Below are 26,567 nucleotides of genomic sequence, written 5' to 3'. Positions count from 1 at the left end.
TTTTTTTTTTTTTTAAAGATTTTATTTATTTGACAGAGAGACACACAGCGAGAGAGGGAACACAAGCAGGGGGAGTGGGAGAGGGAGAAGCAGGCTCCCCACTGAGCAGGGAGCCCGATGTGGGGCTCGATCCCAGGACCCTGGGACCATGACCTGAGCCGAAGGCAGACGCTTAACGACTGAGCCACCCAAGCGCCCCATTTTTTTTTTTTTTTTACTAAATTTTTTATTTAAATTCCAGAATAGTTAACATACAGTGTTCTATTAGTTTCAGGTATACTATATAGTGATTCAACAATCTTACACATTACTCAGTGCTCATCATGATAGATATACTCTTAATCCCCATTACCTATTTCACCCATCCCCCCACCTACTTTCCCTCTGGTAACCATCAATGTGTTCTCTATAGTTAAGAGTCTGTTTCTTGGTTTGTCTCTCTTTTTTCCCCCCCTTTGTTCATTTATTTTGTTTCTTAAATTCCACATATGAGTGAAATCATAAGGTATTTGTCTCCATCTCCATCTATGTTGTTGCAAATGGCAAGATTTCATTCTATTTTATGGCTGTCACTTATAGAAGTTTTATAAACAAGATGGAATTACTAAATTACTAAGATTGGGAGTACTTAAATAAGCAGATACTAAGATATTATTTAGGATTAAGTCTTGTTAAACATCTTCCAGATAGTCCAGCCCTACTAACTAACTAAGTAGGAAAACACACAATTTTCTTGCTGGCTTGCTTACTTTTTTTTTTTATCATGGCAAAAAAACCATATAACATAAAATTTGCCATTTTTACCAGTTTTAAGGGTATAATTCAGTTGCATTGATTACATTTACAATATTGTGCGGTGATCACTAGTATATAATACCAACCCTTTTTCATCACTCCAAACAGAACTCTTGTAATCATTAAACAGTAACTTCCCATTCTCCCCTCCCCAGGAATACATATAATTTCATGGTTCCGTTTTTATAAGCACTAAGATTGGTCTATTTTTAAAGTCCCACATGGCCTGGACTCTAGTCATCTGCCTGCTCATTGTGTAGTGCGTGAGTGTATTTCAGCTAGATGCTGTGTGTTTGCATTGTGCCAGCCTTCAAGGAAGGGTGTGTAAATACCACTAGTCCTTATATGATTTTTTTGGTAATCCAAGCTTGCAGCATACTGTAATAAATCAAAGGCTGCCTGAAAAAAATGCACTTATGGCTGAATTGCTAGCTGTGACAAAATGCAGTGATTGAACAAGATAAGCTTTCTTTGCCCCTTACCACAATTCAGATGTTTGACTTTTACCATCCAGTAAGAACTCAAAATAAGGATTCACATTTATTCTAGATTGCACTTGAGATTTTTAGTGGCATTTACATTAATGTTACAAAAAGGAAATCTAATAAATGGAATGTTGCAGAATCTAATTTTTTAAATATGTAATGCAATGGAATGCAAGCCAGACTGAACATGTCCTATAAATAGAACAATATTTCTTCTAATACTCTGACAAATTACACATATTAAATGTACTTACTCACATTCTTTCATTGAATATAACCTTTGCTCAAATAAATCTATATGGTCAGTGGTAATATTTTACAAATGTGAGAAGTTACTTTTATGCTTGAAAAACAAAAGTTTTCGAAATTAAGTTCCATTTCTTCCAAAGTTACAATATAAATGGTAAAGAAGGAAATATTGCCTCTGAACTATTGGTTTTCAGGCCAGATACTCTTCTTCATCATTTTGAAAATCATCATAAACCTTTACCATTCCTTTATTTTCCTATAGAAAAAATACTTTTCCCTGGCTAGAGTAGGACATAAGAATATTATAAATAAAATGGAGTTAACTGTACTCTAAATTCATTGATACATGTTTAAAATATTATTATTATTATTATAGACACAATATTTTTATTGTTATTCCATTTTCTACTTTTATGATACTTCCGAGTAAAACCAAAGGTCTGAGGAATTAGCATGGTTTTGAAAGATTGTCTGCAAATTTTAATTTTATTTAAAGAGGCAGATGTTTTATTTTGAAGTACTAAAGAGGGACTCATAAAATTTCTTTCTAACCTGGTTTTTCCAGTTCTGAGTTTTGTAACCTTGGGCAAATCATTTCCTCATCTGCAAATAAGGAGGAAAATTTATACCACCAAAGATCAAGTTAAATATAATGCATGTAGCAGTGTTTTGGAAATTATATAGTATTAGCTGCTGGAGAAAAAGGATTCTGTCTTGTTTTCTTCCTGAAACCCCAGGGCATGCTTGGTACATAACAGGTGCTCCATAATTATTTCTTGAATAAATTCATCAAATAAATTTAAAAATTACATATTAGTGTTGTATGGTAAAAGAGCATGAGCCTTTGATTTCTTGATTAAATATAAATGGAAATTCTAAAATAGTTTGGACATTTCTCAGTCCTAGGGTAATAAATGAATTATTTAAAGCTAGCCAAACTTGGGGCTCATGGGTGGCTCAGTCATTTAAGCTGCCGACCCTTAATTTTGGCTCAGGTCATGATTCCAGGGTTGTGAGATCGAGCCCTGCATCAGGTTCCACATGGAGCCTGCTTAAGATTCTTTCTCTCCCTCTCCCTCTCACCCTCTAAGTAAGTAAATAAAGCTATCCGAACTATATCAATAAGTTCTTTTTAAGGAATATATCATTTATATTCTCCTAGCTATTTTTCACTGCAGAGCTGGAGGTAAACAGTTTGACTTAGTGTCTCATAAATTTTAAGGTCAAAATAAAGGTTCATCAAGATCGTGTTTATTCCCTTCTACCCTCATTTCTATGTCCAAATTCTGCCTTCAATCCAGCTCTGTAAGGACTTTGAGTACTTTTTTTTTTAAGATTTATTTATTTGAGAGAGAGAGAAAGAGGGAACAATGGAGGGGCAGATGGAGAGGGAGAGAAAGTCTTTAGCAGACTCCCTGCTGAGTGCCCAGCCCCTTGTGGGTGCTTAACTGACAACCACTCAGGCGCCCCAAGGACCATGAGTGCTTTTGATTCCCATTCTCTCCAGTCTAGTTGCGTTTACCTCCGCTTTTTGCATGATCTTCCTTCATTTAAGCTGCTAGAAATTCTTTGTGGTTTATGATTTCTTAGATTTCCAGTTTTGTGTTGTTTAACTTCTTACTACAATGTAGCGTTACACAGAAACACCGTCTTTTTCTGTCTAAAGGTCTGAAGCCTCTTTTATCTTCTTTGTCATTGATTCCTTTTTCCTCATCCTTCGATCTTTGTCCTTAACACTTTAAATATCATTTTTTGTCTTATGAAGTATTACAATATAATTATACTTTTGGGGCACCTGGCTGGCTCAGTTGGTAGAGTGTGCAAGCCTTGATCTTGGGGTTGTAGGTTCAAGCCCCACGTTTATTACTTAAAATAATTGAAAAATCTTAATATATATATGTATAATTATACTTTTGTTTAAAAACACAATACAATGGGGAGGGGGGTGGGAGGATGGGTTAGCCTGGTGGTGGGTATTGAGGAGGGCACCTTTTGCATGGAGCACTGGGTGTTATGCACAAACAATGAATCATGGAACACTACATCTAAAACTAATGAGGTAATGTATGGGGATTAACATAAGAATAAAAAAAAAAGACTGTAAAAAAAAACACAATACAATGTTATTTGTATTATTTTTACTTGAAAATTACAGGGTTTTTTAGTTTACAAAGGAAATGTTTATAAAAACAATAGTAACCATTATGAAGTATAATAACCAAAAACTGAATGTTGCCCACATTGCCATGCCTCAGAAATGCCTATTGTTAATATTTTGGTGTAGGGGCACCTGGGTGGCTCAGTCGGTTGAGCGTCCGACTCTTGATTTTGGCTCAGGTCATGATCTCAGGGTTGTGAGATTGAGCCCCACGTCAGGCTCCAGGCTCAGCACAGAGTCTGCTTGTCCCTCTCCCTCTGCTCCTACCCCTGCTTGCACTCTCTCTCTCTCTCAAATAAATAAATTAAATATTTTTAAAAAATAAAAATATTTTGGTGTATAATTACTCCATATTCTTTTCCCATGCATTTGCTAGTGTGTGTGTGCAAATGCATGGGAAGATTTTATGTGTGTATGTATAAAAAAATCAGGTTTAACTACATATAAAGTTTTTCTCTTAATTATACATATCTAAAATTCTATTTCAGTATTTATAGATTCACCCCCTCTTTTTTACAACTCTATATTATTCCTTTGAATATATGTACCATAATTTATTTAAATATTTCCCCATCTATTGACATCTAGTTTGTTTGCAGATTTTCACTGTTATAAGCAAGGGTGAAGTAAATAGTCTTTACATTTATCTTAAGTTATGAGTGTTTTTCTGCAGGACAACTTTCTAGAAGTAAAATTGCAGGGTTAGATGTTACTTAATGTTTATTTATAATGTGTGTGCTTCCTTCTTTCTACAAACCTCTTCAAAAATGAAGTGTGACTAGGGTGCCTGGCTGGCTTACTCAGAAAAGCATGTGACTCTTGATCTCTGGGTTGTGGTTTGAGCCCCACATTGGGTGTAGAGATTAATTAAATAAATTAAAACTTAAAAAAATAACAAAATAATAAAGTGTAGCTTAAGCAAAAATGCGTTACCATTGTTTTAAGTGTAAATTAACCAGAAATACTACTTAACATTTTAATTCTCTTAATTTCTTATGCAGTATTTACTAGAAGAACTGCCTAATGATGGGGAAAGAGAGTGTAATGGCTTTCATTCTGATTCCAGTACTCTATCTATATTGCCTAATATATTTAGATTGACAAGTTAATTTATAATTTAGTTGTATGATGAAATCAATTGAAGTAAATTGAAACTAAATCGTTATGTTGATCCCCTAGGGAGCAGTATACAAAAAACATTGCTGAACAGGAAAACCTTGGAAAGGTAAGAATGTATTATTTATTTTTTTAAGTGTATCTAATTCAGGCTTTCAGTACATGGTTTTGACATTGTCATTCTTTTTAAAGGTTATAGTACAGGGCGCCTGGGTGGCTCAGTTGGTTAAGCGACTGCCTTCGGCTCAGGTCATGGTCCTGGAGTCCCGGGATCGAGTCCCGCATCGGGCTACCTGCTCGGCAGGGAGTCTGCTTCTCCCTCTCCCGCTCCCCCCTCTTGTGCTCTTTCTCTCTCTCACTCTCTCTCTCAAATAAATAAATAAAATCTTTAAAAAAATAAATAAATAAAGGTTATAGTACAGTTTTCAAAGGGAAATTGGATTTTTCTTAAACTCTTGCAACGATGAAGACTCTTTAGGAATTTATGTGTGTGTGTATACAAAAGTGAAGGCATGTGGATTTTTAGAGAAAAATCTAGTTTTATTTAACAAAGAGTTTATGAGAAGGTTCTGGATAAGAAACAACTGCCACATGTAATGAATCAAGTTTCAGATAATTCTCAGGTATCTCTTTATGAGATAAGTATAAATTTATTTATTTAATAAACACAAAGCTCATTACTGTGATCCAGACACTGTTCCATGCCGTTTACAAACACTGATTCATTTAACACAAATAATCCAAAAACCTTCCTTGTCATATTCAGCTCCTTCCCTGCCAGTCTTATGAAAGCCGGAATATGTGATTAAGTCTTATTTTCTCAGTTCTCTGAGCCACTCCTAGTAGAAGAGGTGGTAGGTAGTAAAGACCTTGACCATCGGGGCTTAAGTTACCCAATTCATTGATTATTTTAATTGGCTTCATAAAGCAACACTTTTTGACAGTCATTTTAAAGACACCAGCTCTATCTTTATCTTTTTTTTTATAATTTTTTTTTTAAGATTTTATTTATTTATTTATTTGAGAGAGAGAGCGAGAAACAGCATGAGAGAGGATAGGGTCAGAGGGAGAAGCAGGCTCCCCGCTGAGCCAGGAGCCCGATGCGGGACTCGATCCCAGGACTCCGGGATTATGACCTGAGCCGAAGGCAGTCGCTTAACCAACTGAGCCACCCAGGCGCCCTTTTTTTTTTTTTTTTTTAAAGATTTTATTTATTTATTTGAGAGAGAGAGAATGAGAGACAGAGAGCATGAGAGGGAGGAGGGTCAGAGGGAGAAGCAAACCCCCCACTGAGCAGGGAGCCCGATGTGGGACTCGATCCCGGGACTCCAGGATCATGACCTGAGCCGAAGGCAGTCGCTCAACCAACTGAGCCACCCAGGCACCCCTATCTTTTTTTTTTAAATCTGTATTTATCAACAACTCAGGACCAGTGTCCTTATTTCCATTTTCTTTTAATTTTTTTTTATTTAAGATTTTATTTATTTATTTGAAGAGAGAGACACAGCGAGAGAGGGAACATAAGCAGGGGGAGTGGCAGAGAGAGAAGCAGGCTTCCCGCTGAGCAGGGAGCCCGATGCGGGGCTCGGTCCCAGGACCCTGGGATCATGACCTGAGCCGAAGGCAGACGCTTAACGACTGAGCCACCCAGGCGCCCCTTAATTTTTTTTTCGAGAGAGAAAGAGTGCAAGTGGGGAAGGAGGGGCAGAGGGAGAGGAAGAGAGAGAGAATCTTAAGCAGGCTCCACATTCAGCACGGAGCCCAATGTGGGGTTTAATCTCATGACCCTGAGATCATGACCTGAGCCGAAATCAAGAGTTGGATACCCAACCAACTAAGCCATTCAGGCACTCCTCCTTTTTTTTTAAAGATTTATTTATTTATTTTTGTGGGGGAGTGGCAGAGGGAGAGGGAGAGTCTTAAAACAGACTCCACACTGAATACAGAGCCCGATGTGGGGCTCAGTCTCACGACCCTGAGATCACAGCCTGAGCCAAGACCAAGAGTCAGTTGCTCAACCAAATGTGCCATCCAGGCGCCCCTTTATTTACATTTTCTAGTTTGAATTATTAAAAACATACATGTATCTATGCTTTTACATAAGTGCTAGATTAGCTCCCATAAACCTGTAAGTAATATTCTAAAGTTAAACTTCAGGGAAAAAATGGTGTGGAAAACAGTGGCATGATTATTTTTTTTCAAAGATTTTATTTATTTATTTGAGAGAGCGAGCGAGAGAGCATGAGCAGGGGGGAGAGTTAGAAGGAGAGGGAGAAGCAGACTCCCTGCTGAGGGACTCGATCCCAGGACCCTGGGATCATGACCTGAGCCAAAGGCAGACGCTTAACCGACTGGGCCACCCAGGTGCCCAACAATGGCATAATAATTAAATAGACTTTTGTAAAGTCTTTTGAAAAAGACTTAAAAACTAAAAAACGTATAAAGACATTTATTATGGAAAATTTCAAGCCTATATAAAAAGTAGAAGAAATAATGTAATGAATTCATGTGTAACCGTCACCCTACCTCAATAATTAAACTCATGACCAGTCAGTTAAGCGTCTGCCTTCAGCTCAGGTCATGCCCCAGGGTCCTGGGATCGAGTCCCTCATCAGGCTCCCTGCTCAGCAGGGAGTCTGCTTCTCCCCCTCCCTCCGCCTCTCCCCTGGCTTGTGCTCTCTCTCCCTCACTCTCTCTCAAATAAATAAATAAATAAACAAATGAAAGAAATCTTAAAAAAAAAAAATGAAAGGAAAGCTTAAAGCTGATTCCTCCATTCTATCAGAGAAATTGTGAGTTCTGTGCATCTTCTTCCATTTATGGAATGACATGCCATACTCAAAAGGAAAAAAAAATAATTTCGTGTTTGAAAGCATATATTTGAATCAAGTTGTAAACATTAACTAGAGATTTTGAGGTTTTAGGATTTAGTATGATTGTCAATAACTAGCTTTCATCCAAACATTTCATATGTTAGGTAATATATTTTTTCATATGAAAAACATTCCTCTATTTTGTTTTGAAAAGTATGTGGATGGATGCTTTGTATAGAGAAATATTTATCAAACCTGAATCCTTTCAAAGACCCAAATGTAATTGCTAAATCTGAATAGAGATTATTCTTTCCCCTTCCAGTGTGGTGTTTTATTGCAGGATCTTTGCAAAAAGTGGTAGCAGCAGTCTGACAAGTATATTTCAGCAAAAGGAGCCATTGATGAGCTCATCCCCCAATTGTCAGTCTCTATCATTTAAGAAACAAAGTTCCTCAATCCTCTCATTGCTAGAGTAGATCTAAATTTTTTTTTTCTTTCCAGATGCTCTTTCTTTTTTTTTCATTTTTTTAAATTATTGGTTTCAGAGTGGACGTCAGTGATTCATTCATCAGTCTTATATAACACCCAGTGCTCATTACATCACGTACCCTCCTTAATGTCTATCACCCAGTTACCCCATCCCCCTACCCCCCTCCCCTCCAGCAACCCTCAGTTTGTTTCCTATGATTAAGAGTCTCTCATGATTTGTCTCCATCTCTGGTTTCCTCTTATTTTTTCCTCTCTTCCCCTGTGATCCTCTGTTTTGTTTCTTAAATTCCACATATCAGTGAGATAGAGTAGATCTAAATTTTTAAGGAAAACACCAAACCTTTAAAAGTGATGATAGCCTAAGCCTTCCGAACAGGCATAGACTGGACATCCACAGCCCTCCTCAGGCCAAGCGGACTTCTGGAATTAAACCAACCTGTAGTGCTACAACTCATACTACCATATACTAGAATTGGCCTTACCAAGTGCTGTGGAGTACTGTACTGGAAGTTCTAACTCCCCTCACCCCCACTATATCACCTCCCATTTAAAGAACAATGAAATCCGTGACAAGTATTCCTGTACAACTATCAACAAAATAAATCTATATCAAGTGACAGTAACATTAAAAATAAATTATATACTAAGGCAGTTGTATTCATAAAGTTAAAGGCTTCAAACACACATGGTTATGAAGCACATTAAATTTAATATTTCTGACACAGTGCCCATGTATTGTCTTCAGTTTCTTTAAATAACTTAAAGGTTGTTAGGATTTTTGACAAGGAAATTATTCCAGTAATATAAGAAAATGTATAGTTAAGTAATACCTTAATCTTAAAATCATTCTAAGAACTCTTAAAATTCTTGATCTGACTTACTACTTTTGTTTTAATTCATGAGGATAAAAATATTTGTTGTGAGATCATTTAGTTGTTTTAAGTTTTCACTTAAATTCCAGTTAGCTAACATACAGTGTAATATTAGTTTCAGATGGACAATATAGTGATTCAACACTTCCATACAACAGCCAGTGCTCATCACAAGTGCCCTCCTTCAGCCCCATCACGTCGACTATTCAGCCCATCCTCCCAGCCACCTCCCTTCTGGGAACCATCAGTTTGTTCTCTACAGTTCAGAGTCTGTTTCTTGGTTTGCCTCTCTCTCTCTCTCTTTTTTTTTTTTGTAACATAGACTTAAATAGATGTATTTGCTTTCCAGGTATTGTGTCAAAAATTTGCTAGTTATATTTAAATTCTATTTTTTTTTTTTTGTTTAAGATTTTATTTATTTTTTTGAGAGAGAGAGAGAGAGCGCAAGCACAAGCAGGGTGGAGGGACAGAAGCAGACTCCTCACTGAGCAGGGAGCCCTACATGGGGGCTCGATCCTAGGACCCCAGGATCACTAGGACCCTGGGATCATGACCTGGGCTGAAGGCAAACACTTAACTGACTGAGCCACCCAGGCACCCCTAAATTCTATTTTCTTTTTTTCTTTTTTTTAAAGATTTTATTTATTTATTTGAGAGAGAGAGACTGAGAGAGAGAGAGCATGAAAGGGGGGAGGGTCGGAGGGAGAAGCAGACTCCCTGCCGAGCAGGGAGCCCGATGCGGGACTCGATCCAGGGACTCCAGGATCATGACCTGAGCCGAAGGCAGTCGCTTAACCAACTGAGCCACCCAGGCGCCCCCCTAAATTCTATTTTCTTAATTCTGCTTTGTTTCCTGTTGCTATTTGCTGTTAATTTTGCTTTCATTAGCCATAGCTGGGGAGGGCAGTCTTCAGTAAAGTGTTTTGAATCCAGTCCTCAGCTTAGTTTAGCCTCTTATTTGGGCAAGTACCAGTGACGAGCCTTCTCATTTGTGTCCTTAGATCAACTATTAGATCAGCTGTATACAATAGAGGAAAGGATGGGGACGTTTCTGTGTTACCTGTTTCCATGTCTTTGCTTATTTTTCTGTCCTTGGTGATTTCTCACACTCACAGTGTCATTGGGTACATTTCTGTCACACTGTGTTTCCTGATGTGTGCACTGTCATCATCTCTGTTTTCCTCTGCCTACCTGCCTTCCTTCCTTTCCCTCTTCCTTCCTTCCTTCCTCTCATTATCTCTGACTTTCTGCTATGCCTCCTTTCAGTCACCCTTTCTGAATTTGCCCTAATTCAGAACCAAAGTATACTTTTACAATTTATTGAGACACTTTCTTATTCCTGTTTGTAATTTTAGAGTCTATGATTAGAACAGTTTTGACAGATGGAATCATATAGGCTATTAGTAACAAAAACAATTCTGGGGGCACCTGGCTGACTTAGTTGGTAGAGCATGAGACTCTGAATCTCAGGGTTGTGAGTTCAAGCCCCACACTGGGCATGGAGCCTACTTAAAAATAAATAAAAATAAACAAAAAAACAATTCTGATAAGGATATGGCTTATTTAATAGTGTACTTTTAAAAATATCACAAAACCTTCTTCCTGAGGAATATATGCATACAATTTGATTTATTTGGGCACACATAGAGCACACACAGATTCAGGAAAGAATATAATATTTAATAATAATGATATATAACATATCATAGTTTATCAAGTATTTCCAGACCTATTATGTCATGTGAAAAAATAATCTTATGGGATGCCTGGGTAGGTTAGTCGATTAAGCAACTGCCGTCAGCTCAGGTCATGATCCCAGGGTCCTGGGATCAAGCCCTGAGTCGGGCTCCGTGCTCAGCAGCGAATCTGCTTCTCTCTCTGCCCTACACCCCTGCTCATGCTCTCACTCTCTCATTCACGTTCTCTCTCTCAAATAAATAAATAAAATCTTTAAAAATAATAATCATCATCATCATCTTATAAGGCAGATAATTTTATAATTATCCCCTTTTATTAACCTTAATTGACAATTGAGAGAAGTGAGGTCCAGAGAAATTGTCTTACTTACAGCTAGTGACAAAGCCAAGTTTGAAACCAAAGTCTTCTGACTTCCAAAATCCGCATTCTTTTTTCCACACCATGATACTGTTCCATTTTCCTGATTCCCTTTATTTTTTCCCCTCCCTTTCTTTTATGTTTTTCTATTCTTTTTAACTTCAAGCTTCCTACATCTATCATCAATTTAATTAACTTTTATCATCTTAGTTTTCATACATCTCAGAAGAACCTGGTTTAGTTAACTGTTACTCATCAGATGTACAAAAAGCAGACCATGTTCCTCTGATGATAGCAATAGAAGTAAATCCCTGCAACTGAGATTTAATCATTCTTGATTTTTTTTTTTTTATGGTAGAAACTCCGAGAAAAACAAAAAGCTGTACGAGAAAGTCATGGTCCAAATATGAAACAAGCGAAAATGTGGCGTGATTTCGAACAGTTGATGGAATGTAAGAAACAGTGCTTTCTGAAACAACAAAGCCAAACTCCCATGGGTCAGGTAATTCAGGAGGGCGGGGAGGACAGGCTGGTACTTTGAATCCATGTGCCATCGTTTGGGGTTTTAGTTGATACTACTAGATGTAAGCATAATCCCATAATGTATTTTTTTCTGGAAAGTGATTTGTACAACATTTTGCTTTCAGGCTAACCATTCCTATTAAGTTTCCTTGGAAGATAATGTTAAGGTAGATTTAGGTTTTAAAGTTTTTTCATATGAAAAACGGCTTTTATTGTTTTGCTTAGTTTAGAGATCAGTGGTGTCTTAGGAGTTTTAGGAGACAGGCGGCTAAGTTTACTCTCTGTAAATGTAAACATGTCCATTAAGAAGCATGTAGTTTCTTAAAAATGTAATAACCCAATGGCTTAATGTTCTTCTTAATCTTTTTTTAACTTTTGAGGAATCTTTTAGGAACTAATATCTCTTGTTTTGAAGAAACATTTATCTGAAGTTCAGCAATTCCTACAGTTTCACTTCAGTTTCTCTTTCTTCTGTAAAATTCAAGAAAATTTCCTATTTTGAATAACATATTTGTTCTGTCTGTATTATTTAAAGGCAAATAAAACTTGGTGCACATATGATGACTATTTATTTTTTAATTATGTAGCTGTGTCAAATTTTATTTTTTAACGATTCATTTTATGGTATTGTATTAAATTTAAGGATTATTACTTATTTTCACCCAAAATCTATTATAGTATTTAGGTCTTGGGGACTTTTATTTTAAATATAAAAAAGTAGTCCTAGAATATAGAAATTATCATATGCTAAAAAGCTACAGTAGGATTCCAAGTGAAATTCAAGGGTCCAAAGTGCTTCTAATTTCTGCTTCATTTGGGCAGGGTACTTGAAGATTTCTTTGATTTTTCCTTAAAGAAAGATACTAAATTCATATGCTATCCTTTACTTCATTTCAGTTTCATTATACTTTTTTAAATGTCTTCCTTTAGGCGTGCCTAGGTGGCGCAGTCGGTTAAGTGTCTGACTCTTGGTTTTGGCTCAGGTCATGATCTCAGGGTCCTGAGATCGAGCCCCGCATTACGCTCCATGCTCAGCGCAGAGTCTTCTTGAGACTTCCTCTCCCTCTCCCTCTGCCCCTCTGCTGTGCTCTTGCTTTCTCTCTCTCTCTCTCTAAAATAAATAAATAAATCTTAAAAAAAAAAATGTCTTCCCTTTAGATTTGAAAACTCAGATTTCAAATTATTAGCATGTCCATCTTGGGTTAGTTCTCTGTAGCTATCCTGGGGATGGCAGTGAGAGGCAAAGAACATTTCAATGAAGAAAGTTATTTCTACCCTGTGCAAAACATGCAAACTTGATTATGGCTTTGGATCTCTTTGTTTCCAAGTGTGTTCTACTCTTACTTTTTGTTTGAAAGCTTTTTCCTTCGTAATCAGATAAACTTACCAACCTTGGTAACTCTAGGAGCTATTGCAAGAAAAGATGGGATCCATCAGAGCAAGGAAGAACTTACCAAGAAAGTATGGAAAGAAACTTCTTTTAATAAATTTCAAGGAAAAAAAGAAGAATTTTAATATTATTCTGTGGTTTCAATCTGGTTCTTAGCTTACTTTAGCCTCTTATTTGGGAAAGTATCAGCTACCAGAATTCTCATTTGTGCCTTTAGATCAACAGCTAGATCCACCAGATACCAAACGAGTAAAGGCTGTGTTTCAGTGTGGAAACAAACCTTTCTTAATTCAATAAATCAGTTTTTGAACATTGAGGTAGATGTATTTGTTCAGTGTTGGCCACTGGCTTGTTATTTTTAAGCCAGTGGCAAATGATGTCCCTTTAGCCAGAGTATGAATTTCTTTGCAAATATTTGAGAAAGACTAGATGTCCATCACAGAAACAAAACAGCATTTTATTCCCCTAAGAAAGTCAGTTTGTAAGATTATTATGCTTGGTGATTAATTTTTTTAGCCTTCACTAACTATCCTTGGTGCTCTTCTCTTAATTTTAAAAATTGTTAATGACAGATACTCCAAGGAATGCTTATAATTCTGATTTGATTATTGCTTGCCATCTTTATTCCACACAGAAGGAATATGTGGATTAAACACTAGGCAGCTCCAGAATTACTTTATTAACTGAAGCAGAACATCATTATTACTTCAGGAAAAGCAAATTGAAAAAAAAACCCTAAAAGTACAAAGTTATTTATAGTTTTTATGTAACATTGGACATTTAGTAATGCATCTTAATGGGTTTTATGCAGTGACTTTCCACTCATTTTGTGATTTGATTGGAACATTAAAAAGCTTTGACTAACTCTGACAGTTTTGACAGCTGACACTTACAGGAGAGCTTATTACATTTTTCCTTCAGGATTGATACTCTAGCTGGCTAATTGATGAGAGTACTTAATCATTTTGGAAAATAATCTGTCTTCCACATGATGGCCCAAATAAAGAAGAAAAATGTAGCCTGTGAAATCTGCTTTTGCGTTCATGGATTTGCTCCTCCTAGGACTCAGTGTTGCCAACTGTTGCATGGGACTGACTGTATAAACTGTAAATTTCAAAAGGCTACTGCTTATCTTGCTTTCTATATTAGTTCAGGAAATAATCCAACTCTAAAGGTTGTCCTTTAAGAACAATCTTATAATAGGATAATGTCCTTTCTGTTATAAGTCTATTAACATCTAAATCCAAGATCATGTATTTTTCTGGTCCAGAGAGTGTACCAGAAGGGTCTTAGAACATTGTTCAAAGGCTTGTGGAAATCAAACCAGATTTCAGGAAATTACAGAACACTTAACTTTCTTCTTTAGATTAATACTTTCTATCATTTTGCTTTAGTTCAATAGGCAGCAATAGTAAAAGAAACCATTTCATTAAACTATCAAATCCAAATGTATCTTTCTGCCTTATTAGTTTATATGACATATATAAATTTTCTGGAAAATGTTAAGCTCTGTGCATTTTCCAAGTATGATTATTTCTTAACTTTTTAGGCTAACATGATACAGAGCACTTTTTGGTAATTGGAGTAAAAAGAAGAGACTGAATATGTTGCTCAACTAAAAATGTATAAATTTGCTGAGATCTTCTGAATTGAATTTGAAAATATGCACAAATGGATAACTTGCCAAAGCTGCCTTTACAATGGCAAAATCCAGTTTGTATTGAAAAATGACTTCCTATGGAGATGAGTGTCTTATAGAAACCTCCTTGTCATACACAGGCATTTACCCTACATTAGTGACTAATGAGCATGAATCAAAGGCTTGTTTCTCCAAATGGTTCTAGGCGCTTACATCATTCTTCTTGTTTGGCATGAAGGAGTGCTTAGCCCTAGGGAGTGGGTAAGTAAGCAGCCTGATGATTAACTTCCATTAAACCTGGTTATTTCAATATATTCAACCATTGTTGTACTGAAAGTAAGATCTAGATTGTGTATGCAACGAATCCTTTTTTAAACAATCTGTGGCAGCCAGAAGATTCTTTTTTTAAAGTTGCACTTTTATTAAATATGTAATTGTTTCTCTACCCAGAAGGAGCTACTGGCTTAGCTCCTCCTCCCTTTCCTTTTAATGAAAACAGTTTAATTAGAGCCGTTTAGCGTATGGCAGCCAGGCATGAGGTGAGCATTTTGTCCAGGAAAGATAGAGATCATTCAGTTATCTGTATATTTTCAATCTTTGACTCTCCCGTCTTAAGACAATATAAAAAAGAAAAAATTGGCATAACTGTCATTCAGTCCCATCCCATCCTTGCAAAAGAAATCAAAAACTAAAACACAGAATCCAAACAAGTATTTTTTAAGACTTGGATGAACATATGCTTTCTGCTCCCAGGCTCCCTCTTTTGGCAAACTGGAAGTACTTTCTCGGCAGATAGTTCACAATTTCCTCTCGAATTGCCGAGAGCCTTGAGTTACCAAACTCGGTTTACTGCTATGGAAATTCACTATTCAGAGAGAACACAGGAGGAAATTAAAGATTTCTGTTTTTCAGTGGAAGTATTCATTTCCACCTCCGTCGAGAGTGTCCCAGCAGGGTCCTGGCGGGGCTGCTGCTTTGCCCTGCACGCGGTAACCGGGTAAATAGCCATCGCATTTTGGAGCTGGAAAGGAACCTCAGAATGATTCGGGTGATCAGTTATTAAATTGGACCTTTGAGAGCTCTCTTTCAGCCTCTCAACAGTGCAGAAATCAGCGCTTGGAGCAAATCACTTCCCAGCCTCCGTGGAGTAACCGCAATGCGGCTCACTCCTCACGAGGGAGCTTGTTTCATTGTTAAAGAGCACTGCTGATTAGTTTCTGGGTTCTAGAAATGAAGCAAACTTACAGAGGGAGGGCATTTTTTTTAGAAACAGCAGTTAGGCAAAGCAAGACTGAACCAGTTTTACTCCCTGAAGCTTTGTAATCATAATCATTATTGAGCACTTAGTATGGACCAGATACTGTCCTAAGTACTTCGTGTGTCTGAACTAATGTACCTCTCACAATAACGCCAGGAGGTAAATACTATTATCCCCACTTAATAGATGAGGAAACAGGCACAGATAGGCTTCCACGGTATTACACAGCGTGCAGAGCCAGTGCCCAAAGCCAGGGCTCTTCACTCCTGTGCTGTATAAACTACAGTGTGACCCATGTATATACTGGTTGTATATATGCAGACAGGCTGATATCCATTTAATGAACTATAATATGTGTGAAATTATAGTTCTTTCTTTTTAAATGTGTTCACTTACTGTACCTAAGGGGGAAAGAGGCTTTAGTAAATGAGTAAAAACGAACTCTACCATCTAGACATGGGAATTATGCTAAAAATGAATGTCAAGTAAATACATAAAAGAAAGAAGTAATAGTTTTAGACACAGAACAGATGCAAGCTTTATAGGTTATAATTTAAATCTTTCTCTGTGAAAGTGTTAAAATCATATATGTCTTTTGTTGCTGGACATATAGATAGATTCCAGTTTTTTATTTTACATGCTGCAATGGAACTTAAAAATTGAAATACCATATAATACTTAAAATTTGAAATACAGTACAATATTAAGCAAAACCACTAAGTTTATTTAATTTGGTCAAATCCAGAATCCATTGAATTGTTTTATAGACATTTCTTGCCTTCCTCTATGAAAATGCCAAGGCCAAACCAAAGAAGTTAGCAAGATATTCCTTGATTAATTGGAGAATGAAATGGTAAATTCATCATCTATTTATTTGCAAATATTTATTGAATATCTTCTGTGTGCCTGACATTGTGTTAACTGCTAAAATATAAAGTGAGCGTGACCTGGGTTTTGTTTTCAAAGAGCTCACAGACTAGAAGACTCTAATATTATGTAGCAAAAAATAAAGTTCTTTTATGTATAAAAAGAACTAGGAGCTCAGAGGAAGAAGCAATTAATTCTGACATGGGGGACTGAAAAGACTAATGGAAGAGGTAGAACTTGAGCTGGGTTTGTAAGAAGGAATTAAGATTTTGATAGCCATGGGAAAGGAGGAAGACATAAAGGCGTTTAAGAACACGGCATGTTGGGGCACCTGGGTGGCTCAGTTGGTTGAGCGACTGCCTTCGGCTCAGGTCATGATCCTGGAGTCCCGGGATCGAGTCCCGCATCGGGCTCCCTGCTTGGCAGGGAGTCTGCTTCTCCCTCTGACCCTCCTCCCTCTCATGCTCTCTGTCTCTCATTCTCTCTCTCTCAAATAAATAAATAAAATCTTAAAAAAAAAGAACACGGCATGCTCAGGAAATGACAAGAAGTCTAGAATGGCTCAGAAAGTTACCCAGATACATGAGGGAGAGGAAGGAGCTCTATCATGTGCCAAGTCCTTGTGCTCTGTAATTTGATGTGCTAGGCACTCAGCTAAACTCTGTGAAAAGGTACAGTAAGTGTATAAGACATGGCCCCATCATTAACAGGACTAACAATAAATTGAACAGTAGCAAACCTATCAAAACCTAATAATCAAGTGCTAAATTTTGTGGTGCTATCAAAATTCAATCACAGCAGAGATCTAGAGAAGACTAAAGGGTCAAAGTGGAGTCCAGGAAGTCTTGTCCAAGAGGGAGGAATGATTGGGGGCCTGGAAAGATGAAGATTTGGACAGGTAAACGGGAGAGTGTGAGAGGGCCTCAGGGATGAAACCAGCAGGTGCTCATTGGCCCTTTCCTACATCTAGCTCTGTATCAAACGCATCAAGCAGGAAAAGGCATGGCCTCCCCTTTCAGGGAATTGAAGTCTTAGTTACCAAGATGAGAAATGTAACCAATAATTGAAGCAGTTTTCAGCACTGGATTATCCAGTAGGCAAATGGATACAGTCGGAATTTTCTGAAAGTGTTTGATATTTCAGAGATCAAAGAAGTTTTCATTAGAAAAATTAGAATTAGGGCGCCTGGGTGGCTCAGTCGTTAAGCGTCTGCCTTCAGCTCAGGTCATGATCCCAGGGTCCTGGGATCGAGCCCCACATCGGGCTCCCTGCTCCGCGGGAAGCCTGCTTCTCCCTCTCCCACTCCCCCTGCTTGTGTTCCCTCTCTCGCTGTGTCTCTCTCTGTCAAATAAAAAAATTTAAAAAAAATTAGAATTAGGGGTGCCTGGGTGGCTCAGTCGGTTAAGCATCTACCTTCGGCTCAGGGATTGAGCTCTACATCAGGCTCCCTGCTCAGTGGGGAGCCTACTTCTTCCTCGCCATCTGCCACTCCCCCGCTTGTGCTCTCTTGCTCTTTCAAATAAATAAATAAAACCTTTAAAAAATAAAAAGGAAAGAAAAGAAAAATCAGAACTATTAGATTTCCTTGCACTCTTCTCAGGGTGTAGGGTCTCTAAAAGTTTCAATGCAGCTTTTTGGAATGGGATCAAGAGTTAACAGATCTAGGGGCCCCTGGGTGGCTCAGTTGTTAAGCGTCTGCCTTCGGCTCAGGTCATGATCCTGGGGTCCTGGGATCCAGCCCTGCATTGGGCTCCCTGCTCGGCGGGGGGCCTGCTTCTCCCTCTCCCACTCCCCCTGCTTGTGTTCCTGCTCTTGCTATCTCTGTCTGTGTCAAATAAATAAATAAAATATTTTTTAAAAAAAGTTAACATCTAAGGGCGAAATAAAAAACACTTTGGGCTGGAACAATTTGGGCAGGCTGGAGATGCAGGTACAAGTTAAAACCCTTCTGCACACAAGGGCCAGAATGTGGCTTAGGGAGGAAGCAAGAACTCCGTGGGGAAGAGGGAGCCCTGAGAAAGGAATGCCCTCAAGTACTAGCCAGGCAAGACTGGAGGGAATCAGGAATAATTTGGAAATAGAAACCAAATTGCTGAAGGTTTTGAGGTGGTGCAATTGCAAGTCATGTCCATTTGGTGTATGATAATTGGGAGGAGTTGTTAATATCCCTGCTGCTCCTTGGACACTTGATGAAATGAGAGACTCACTACATTGTAGAGAATGAAAGACGATCACTGCCACAGGAGACTACTAACATGGACTAAGTTTGTTTTTTTCATGACAGAGGAGAGGCAATAAGCCAGTTTTTTTATTTCTTTGCATATAGGGGGATAATTTTTTACACTAACTCAAAGATTCAGCATTTTATTCTTTGATTCAGGTTACAACTCTGTGTCATCTCTATCACCACTTTTTCGTTCCATGTAACATTTTCAGATGTGTGAAGAAGATTTGATAATTCAAAGGAATTGAGCTTAGAAACAGTATATTTAAGAGTTATACTTCTGTTGAGAGACATTTTTATAAGTTTATATTATTTTCTATATATTAAAAAATGTGAGAGAAAATTCAGAGCTGGTGTTTAACTGTGCTTGATTTCTTTTTCTTGAGAGTAGGAAAAAGAACTCCTTTTTGTTGTAGTTAATTGCCAAGTCGCCAAGGAGAGCCTCCACGCTTGAAGAGACCCACTTGCTAGTGACTTGGCAGTGTCAAACAAATGTTCAACTTTTATTCTGACACTTCTTGAAGAATTTGATTGAAACTATATATGTCCAGATAACACTCAGCAAAGTGCCCTTCTTGCATTTGTTTCAAGATATATTTGGAAACAAGAGAGATGACCTTGGATGCAGCTGCTTTTCCAATTTAGGACTTCTCTCTGGGTCTACTGAATAATATTTCCCAACATTGAAAATTCAAAGGATGGAAAAACATTTTAGTTACTATATCCCATAAGTCCTGTGATGGAGGATTTTTTCCCCCCAGCAATATGTTCTGCCTCTAAAAGAATGATATATTTAGACCACAAACTCTATGTTAGCTTTCTAACCATCTCTTTCAAAATACATTTAGGAACACATTTGCTTTTCATCAGAGCGCCTTTTTGTAATCTAAATTGAGCTGTCCTTGCTTTTTAAAATATTTTAACATCTGAGAAATAAAAAATAATGAGCGGTTAACCCTTCGCCTTTGCTTTCTGGCATTCAAAATTTGTTCTGAAGCCAGGGTTCATTGTAGCTTGATGTAAGATCTAAAAGAAGACTGGGGAGGCTCTGACATCCCCGGCTAAGGTTATTGCCACCTGTCCAGATGACAATACAAGTCCTGCTAGTCTAACCTCAAGCCTGAAAGCCAAGGTTAGCTTCCAGTTGTATCTACATTTAGCCCACGGAGATGGATGGTTTTAACTGTCATTAAAGTGACGTTCTTTCAGTTACCATTATGCATATTTTGGAGGTTTAAGCAGTTCCATTTTTAATTTGTTGTCACAGTCACAGGACAAGACTTAGGTAACCTGTTTGATAAAGCAATTTTACTTTTAAGCAAATAAGTAACTAAGAATTAGAGTCTGGTCATTGTTCTGCACGGCATATCACCAGAGACAGTAACATTTTCTATTTTCCTATGGTCTCCTAAGCTGTTGTAGTCAATCAGAGCATTTATAGAGATGATTACATTGTTAGCAACAGTCTCCAGCGTATGCAGTACATTAATTCCCAGTAAAATGTGTCAGACACGTGCACACACACACACATGCACGTGCAGACACAGAAAAACACCATATTATAATACTTCAAAGGATAGCTTATTCTCAAGGATTCCTTGTTGCTTGATTTGGAATCAAATCAATGACATCAACTGTTAGCTACAAGGCGAGTGATTTTGAATCGTCAACAGATTTTTAAAACTATCACCACTTAAGATACTTTTAAAGATTTTATTTATTTATTTGAGACAGAATGAGATACAGAGAGCATGAGAGGGAGGAGGGTCAGAGGGAGAAGCAGACTCCCTGCCGAGCAGGGAGCCCAATGCGGGACTTGATCCCGGGACTCCGGGATCATGACCTGAGCCGAAGGCAGTCGCTTAACCAACTGAGCCACCCAGGCGCCCCACCACTTAAGATACTTTTAAAGATGATCCATCCCATCAGATAACAGTCTGATCTTAAATTTTTAATTGTTATAAATTATTGCTCCAGCCTTTCTTTGCAGTTTCCTGATTCAAAAAGTGGTGACTTTTATTTTTAATCTGACATTTACTCCTTTATAAGAACAGACTTTCCATGGGTGTACCCACCTTGTGTACATTTCCATTATTTTACTGATGTTGAGCTAGAGGAATTGCTGCAGTCACTGCACAGCCCTAATTAAGTAAATAAGAGTTAACAGTACCCAAACTAATAGATTTTATAGGCTAAGTGTAAAGTTTGCTCTTACCGGTGCCGGAGACTCCTCCAACTGCACAACTTTTGAACTGTGCTTTTTAAAGATACGAAAAAGGAAAATAAGATGATACCTACAAAATGTTCCCAAGATCTGTAGTGCTCAAAGAAGATTTGAATGAGGGAGAAGTCTCAAAGAAAAGGTAGTTTTATTTTAAGTAATACAGGGATTAAATGTGAGCTTTGTGGAATGTTTTTATAAAACATTATCTTTCGGGGCACCTGGGTGGCTCAGTTGGTTAAGCGACTGCCTTCAGCTCAGGTCATGATCCTGGAGTCCCGGGATCGAGTCCCGCATCAGGCTCCCTGCTCAGCGGGGGGTCTGCTTCTCCCTCTGACCCTCCCCCATCTCATGCTCTCTCTCTCTCTCATTCTCTCTATCAAATAAATAAATAAATAAAATCTTTAAAAATAAATAAATAAAATAAAATAAAACATTATCTTTCAAATGTATGTTTTTTCATCCTTCTTCTAAAAACATATATAAAGCTTTGAGCCAAAAAGAATATTCCTGCATGGTTTGTGCTGATTAAGTTTGTCAGGATGTTTCAGGAGCCCTTTTCCCTCTATCCAGCTCTGCTTATATTCTCAGATACTCTTAACCAAATCAGAGCATTATTGATGTTCAGTTAAGTATTTATTGCTTGGGAATTAGTATCTCGCTGTCAGCCTTCCTAACACAGGAGAGATTTCTAGCAACTACAAAGTGAACGTATTTTTCTAAACTCTTTTTATCTGTGTCTTCCATAGATGGAATTCATATCCAGCTGTCTGCAGATTTATATAGAATCTGGTTTATCCAAATATTTGCAGTACCATCAAATCAAGAGTTTCTTTATTTCCTTATCATGCCCAAATATCTTACCTTGATCTTTTTGTTACAAAATCCAGATATGTTTATTTCATGAAGGCGGATCTCATACATTCCTGGTTCAAACTCATTTTAGCATCTGTCTTTTTTTCTGTCCCTGACACTCTCCAACTTTTTTTGTTCTCATATTTTTTTTCTTCTTGTTTATGTATATCATTCCATTACTATTTAAACTTTCTCTGATTGTATCTCACATATTCTCTTGCCACTATTAAGTTCACTTTTGGAGCATCTTCCAATTTCTTTTTTTTTTGAGGCAAATTTGGTATATAACATTATATGAGTTTCAGGTGAACGACATAATTAATCATCTGTGTACACTGATGATTATACAACTCTGATGATGGTACAGCTCTGTGAATATATTAAGAAACATTGAATGTGTGAATACACTAAAAACCACTTTAAATTGGTGAATTGTGTGGTATGTGAACTATGCCCCCAATAAAACTGCTAAAAATAAAAATAAAGCTCAATGTAACAAGTCAAATAATGTCAAACAGTATTAGTTTAAAAAAATAAAAAGCCCTCAGCAACCTCAGTCTTCTCACTTCTCTGAGGCATTTCCAAAGTTAACTTTTGGAATATTCTTCCAGACATTTTCATTGCACACAAAGGGGGTTATATTCACTGTTCTGCAACTTGCTTTTTGCACTGAATAGTCTTTGCACTCTTATGCAAGTATATCTGTCAGGAAGAGGAAAAAAAAAACAAAACCTGAGAAGTAGCATTATTATATTCAGAGGTATGTGCATTTATTTCTTTCATAGATAGATATTGCCAAATTACTCTCCAAAAAGCTGGTGATAATTTGTAATCCCTTAGGTTGTGTATGACAGAGTGTAGTTTGCTGTTCCCTTGCCTAAGCTAGGTGACTATACTAGTCAGTATGATAGGTCTAAAGAATTATTTTAATTTGTATTTTTAAAATTGTGAGTGAAAAAATTATGAGTGGGGTTAGTTTTTTATGGCTTACTTTTAATTGATTATGTGATATTTTCTTTAACTGAGAAGTCCATAATGTTAATTGTAGAATTTTGAATAATTAAAATCATACATAATCCCACCAGCCAGAGATTATCGCCACTTAAAATTTTACTTCTAGTCTTCTTTCTATGAAATTTATCTTGTGATTTTTATTTTCTTTTCTTTTAGCAAATAATGAGGGTTGGTAGGGGAACTTATTTTTGTATTTAAAATACGCAGTTTACAAAGGAGGTTATAATTCAGCTATTTAGAATATTGCTTTGAGCTCTTTTAATCAAGGTGCTATATAAATATTCAGTAGACTGAGCTCCCCTGTGCCAAGCTTTTGGGATCAGCTAGTGGAAGAATCATTAGCATTCTTTCCCTGACACTGTACTACCACTACCAGGGCTCAAACTGGATGAGATTTCCTGGGAGCCTGCAGATCTTTTAGTAAAGGAGATGGAGCTCTACGATCCTTTAATGGCATGGGAGATGGAGGAATCCTGTACCTTAAAAAACAAACACGTTTTGTAACGTATGTTTGTGTATGTGTCCACATGTATGATCATTATTCTCACTCACACACACAAAGCGAGATGAGATGAGATTAGTGAGCCAAGACAGGAACATGTAGAGAGAGTGCTGGACACCTGGGGAACAGTAAAATGATTAGCATACAAGGTCAGCCATTCAGAGACACGAGTCCTGTATGGTAATCGTATGTTTCCTTACCTGATTCTTCTTCAGACTGGAAGAGCATGGAATGCAGGATGGGTTTCTGTTCGCAGTTATATTCCCTGTGCCTAGTTAGGCACACAGGCAACTTTGATCAGTGAAGAATGAATGAATAGAAGTGAAAGACTGTGACCTTGAATAAATCACTTAATTGCTTTGGACCTCAGTTTCTTTCTCTGACAGCTTCAAAGAATTATCAAAAGGATAAAATACGGTAACGTATGAAGGTGGTGGGTCAGACTAGCAGTCCCCTCCAAGCTGACTGTCTCCTCTTTGTTTTTGCAGAGCCAAATACAGTTGCCATTCAGACCCTCCTCAAGGAGGCCCTACTGTAGCAAGTGCCCAAGTATCATCCTCTTGGTTAACCAGAGAACAAAGTAAATACAATGTGCCGCTTTATAATTAGAAATAATTGCCAGTAGGACCTGGAGACTTTGCCATCTTAACCACTGCCTCATTCTCAGTATTTAAGGGTATCTGATGTAAATCTAACGCTAGAACTCCCATTAGGCTTTGGATAAAGTTATAGAATATTTAACATGCTTAGAATTGCATCCGTATGATGATTGTTTAAAAGCAGAGATGATAACTCAGGAAGGCATATGGTACAGGTTTAGAATAGTTAGTAGCTATTCTTAGACTTGACCTATTGTACATGATTGTAAATGAACGCCTGTCCTTTATGGCTTGTCTTGTATCAAATTGTCAGAGGCCGTTCCAAGCAATGATTACATTTCAGAGTTAATGTAAAGAAATTTTTAAAATTCTATGAAAGATTTTGTGATTTACTCAAGATAGATTCTATGACCTTTTAAGTTTGTTGAAAGAGGAAGCTAGTGTGTTGTAAAACCAGTTAAAATAAGAATAAACTTGAGGGATGCCTGGGTGGCTCAGTCGGTTAAGCAGCTGCCTTCGGCCCAGGTCATGATCCCAGGGTCCTGGGATCGAGTCCCACATCGGGCTCCTTGCTCAGCAGGGAGCCTGCTTCTCTCTCTTTCTCCCTCTGCTTGTGCTCTCTCTGTCAAATAAATAAAATCTTTTAAAAAATAAATTAATTAATTAAATAAAATAAGAATAAACTTGGAAATATAAAATAGCATCAGCTCATAGCCCTTGGGGAAGATAACTAATGGCCCAGGCCCTAAAATTCCAATTTATTTAGAAATAAGTTTTTATAAAAACTTGATATAAATAGAAATATTTTTCAGTCCAGTCCTCTTTAATGAAATGCCATAAAAATAAAAGACTAGCACATAAACTTTCCTTTTTTTCTATTTGTAACCAAAAGCATTGCATAATCAGGCAGGAACCAGGAAGTAAAAATAATCACAAAATTAAACCAAGTGATCTATTTTCATTACTCCAGCAGGAGTAAAAAGTGAAGATAAACACAGCCAGCAAGTTCCTTTATCAAATTCGAAAATTCTTTCCTTGTCAGTCATTCCAGAATAGCAGAATAAAAATGAAATTTTTATTAAGGCTCTTAACTCGACACTGTCTTAAAAAAAAATTTTTTAATTGTGGTAAAAAACACATAACCTAAAATTTACCATATTAACCATCTTTAAATGTTATAAGTATATTCACATTGGTGTACAGTAGACCTCCATAATGTGTTCATGTTGCAAAACTGAAACTCTGTATCCATTAAACAACTCTCCATTCCCCTTCCCCATGGCAACCACCATTCCACGTTATGTCTGTGAGTTCAAGCACTCTAGGTTCCCCACATAAGTGGAATCATAGAGTATTTATCTTTTTGTGACTGGTTTATTTCACCGATCACAATGTCCTCAAGGTTCACCCACACTATGGCATGTGACAGGATTTCCTTCAAGACTGAACACTGTCCTTTTTAGTATCATTTTTATTCTACCCTTAAACATCTTTGCAGGTATTGTCTGTTTTAATGTTCCAGAACATGACTAAATACAGAATGATGAGAAGCAAGGCAAAATGCACATTTGACCTTCCGAATTCTCCTGTCAAGAAATCAGAGGAGGTTATACGCTGTAGGACTTCCTCAGAATGAGAAAAACTATTTGATGCTAAATTAACAGCCAAGACTCTAAAGACCTTTTTGCAAACCCTTTGTATTGAAGGTTTTTAGTTGTTTTTTTCTAGAAATGCATTTGACCTATTACAACTTTTTTTTTTTTTAAAGATTTTTTATTTATTTATCTGAGAGACAGAATGGGAGACAGAGAGCATGAGAGGGGGAGGATCAGAGGGAGAAGCAGACTCCCCGCTGAGCAGGGAGTCCGATGCGGGACTCGATCCCAGGACTCCAGGATCATGACCTGAGCCGAAGGCAGTCGCTTAACCAACTGAGCCACCCAGGCGCCCCCCTATTACAACTTTTTTTTAAAGTTCCTGCTAATCTATCTCTGCTGCTGGGTTATTTTTTTCCTTCAAGCCTGCAGACATTCTCTCCAACTTCTTCAGACTGAGTTAGCTGTGTTCCTGTTTGTGAATAACCCTCTCCGATTCTGTTGTAGCGACGGCCTCATGTTCCACAGTTTGTTAAGAGAATGCAAATGCCAACTGTAGATATTGTTAGGTCACAGAAACTAACAGGAGTGAGTTTTGAAAAGAAGCAGAGCTCATTCATTTTCAGTCTTCCTACCTTAATTTTTGAACAGCTTTGTTGAGCTATAATTCACATACATACACATTCACAAATTTAAAAATTCAGTGGTTTTTAGTATATTCCCCAAGTTGCACAACCATCCCTACATTCACTTTGAGAACATTTCACCACTCCCAAAGGAAAGGCTGTACCCATTAGCAGTCACTCCCCATTCCTCCCAGATCCCCCAGCCCCCAGCGACCACTAATCT

General features: G+C 37.5%; 1 protein-coding gene and 1 non-coding gene across 13 annotated transcripts in view; both read left to right on the top strand.

Moving 5' to 3' along the window:
- Positions 1–12,112, top strand: part of IFT81 (intraflagellar transport 81) — a 177,339-nt gene extending 165,227 nt beyond the window's left edge. For 9 of the 12 annotated variants that reach the window (XM_081802263.1, XM_081802260.1, XM_081802267.1 and 6 more), the window contains 2 exons: positions 4,867–4,912; positions 9,093–9,314. In XM_081802263.1, the coding sequence (XP_081658389.1) occupies positions 4,867–4,912; positions 9,093–9,299 (253 nt within the window). In that variant the 3' untranslated portion in view covers positions 9,300–9,314. Of the gene's footprint in view, positions 1–4,866; positions 4,913–9,092; positions 9,315–11,390 lie in introns of those variants that run through there. The other 3 variants (XM_031031935.2, XM_081802266.1, XM_081802262.1) reach the window with 3 other exon arrangements.
- Positions 10,404–10,476, top strand: TRNAQ-CUG (transfer RNA glutamine (anticodon CUG)). The gene has a single exon. It is a non-coding gene; the product is annotated as a tRNA-Gln (tRNA).
- Positions 12,113–26,567: the final 14,455 nt, after the last annotated feature.

The sequence above is a fragment of the Leptonychotes weddellii genome, chromosome 13 (genome assembly GCF_054177405.1).
Source record: "Leptonychotes weddellii isolate Sample4059 chromosome 13, ASM5417740v2, whole genome shotgun sequence".
Lineage (NCBI taxonomy): Eukaryota > Metazoa > Chordata > Mammalia > Carnivora > Phocidae > Leptonychotes > Leptonychotes weddellii.
The sequence above is the reverse complement of the archived record's forward strand: the minus strand, read 5'-3'. Positions and strand labels throughout refer to the sequence as shown.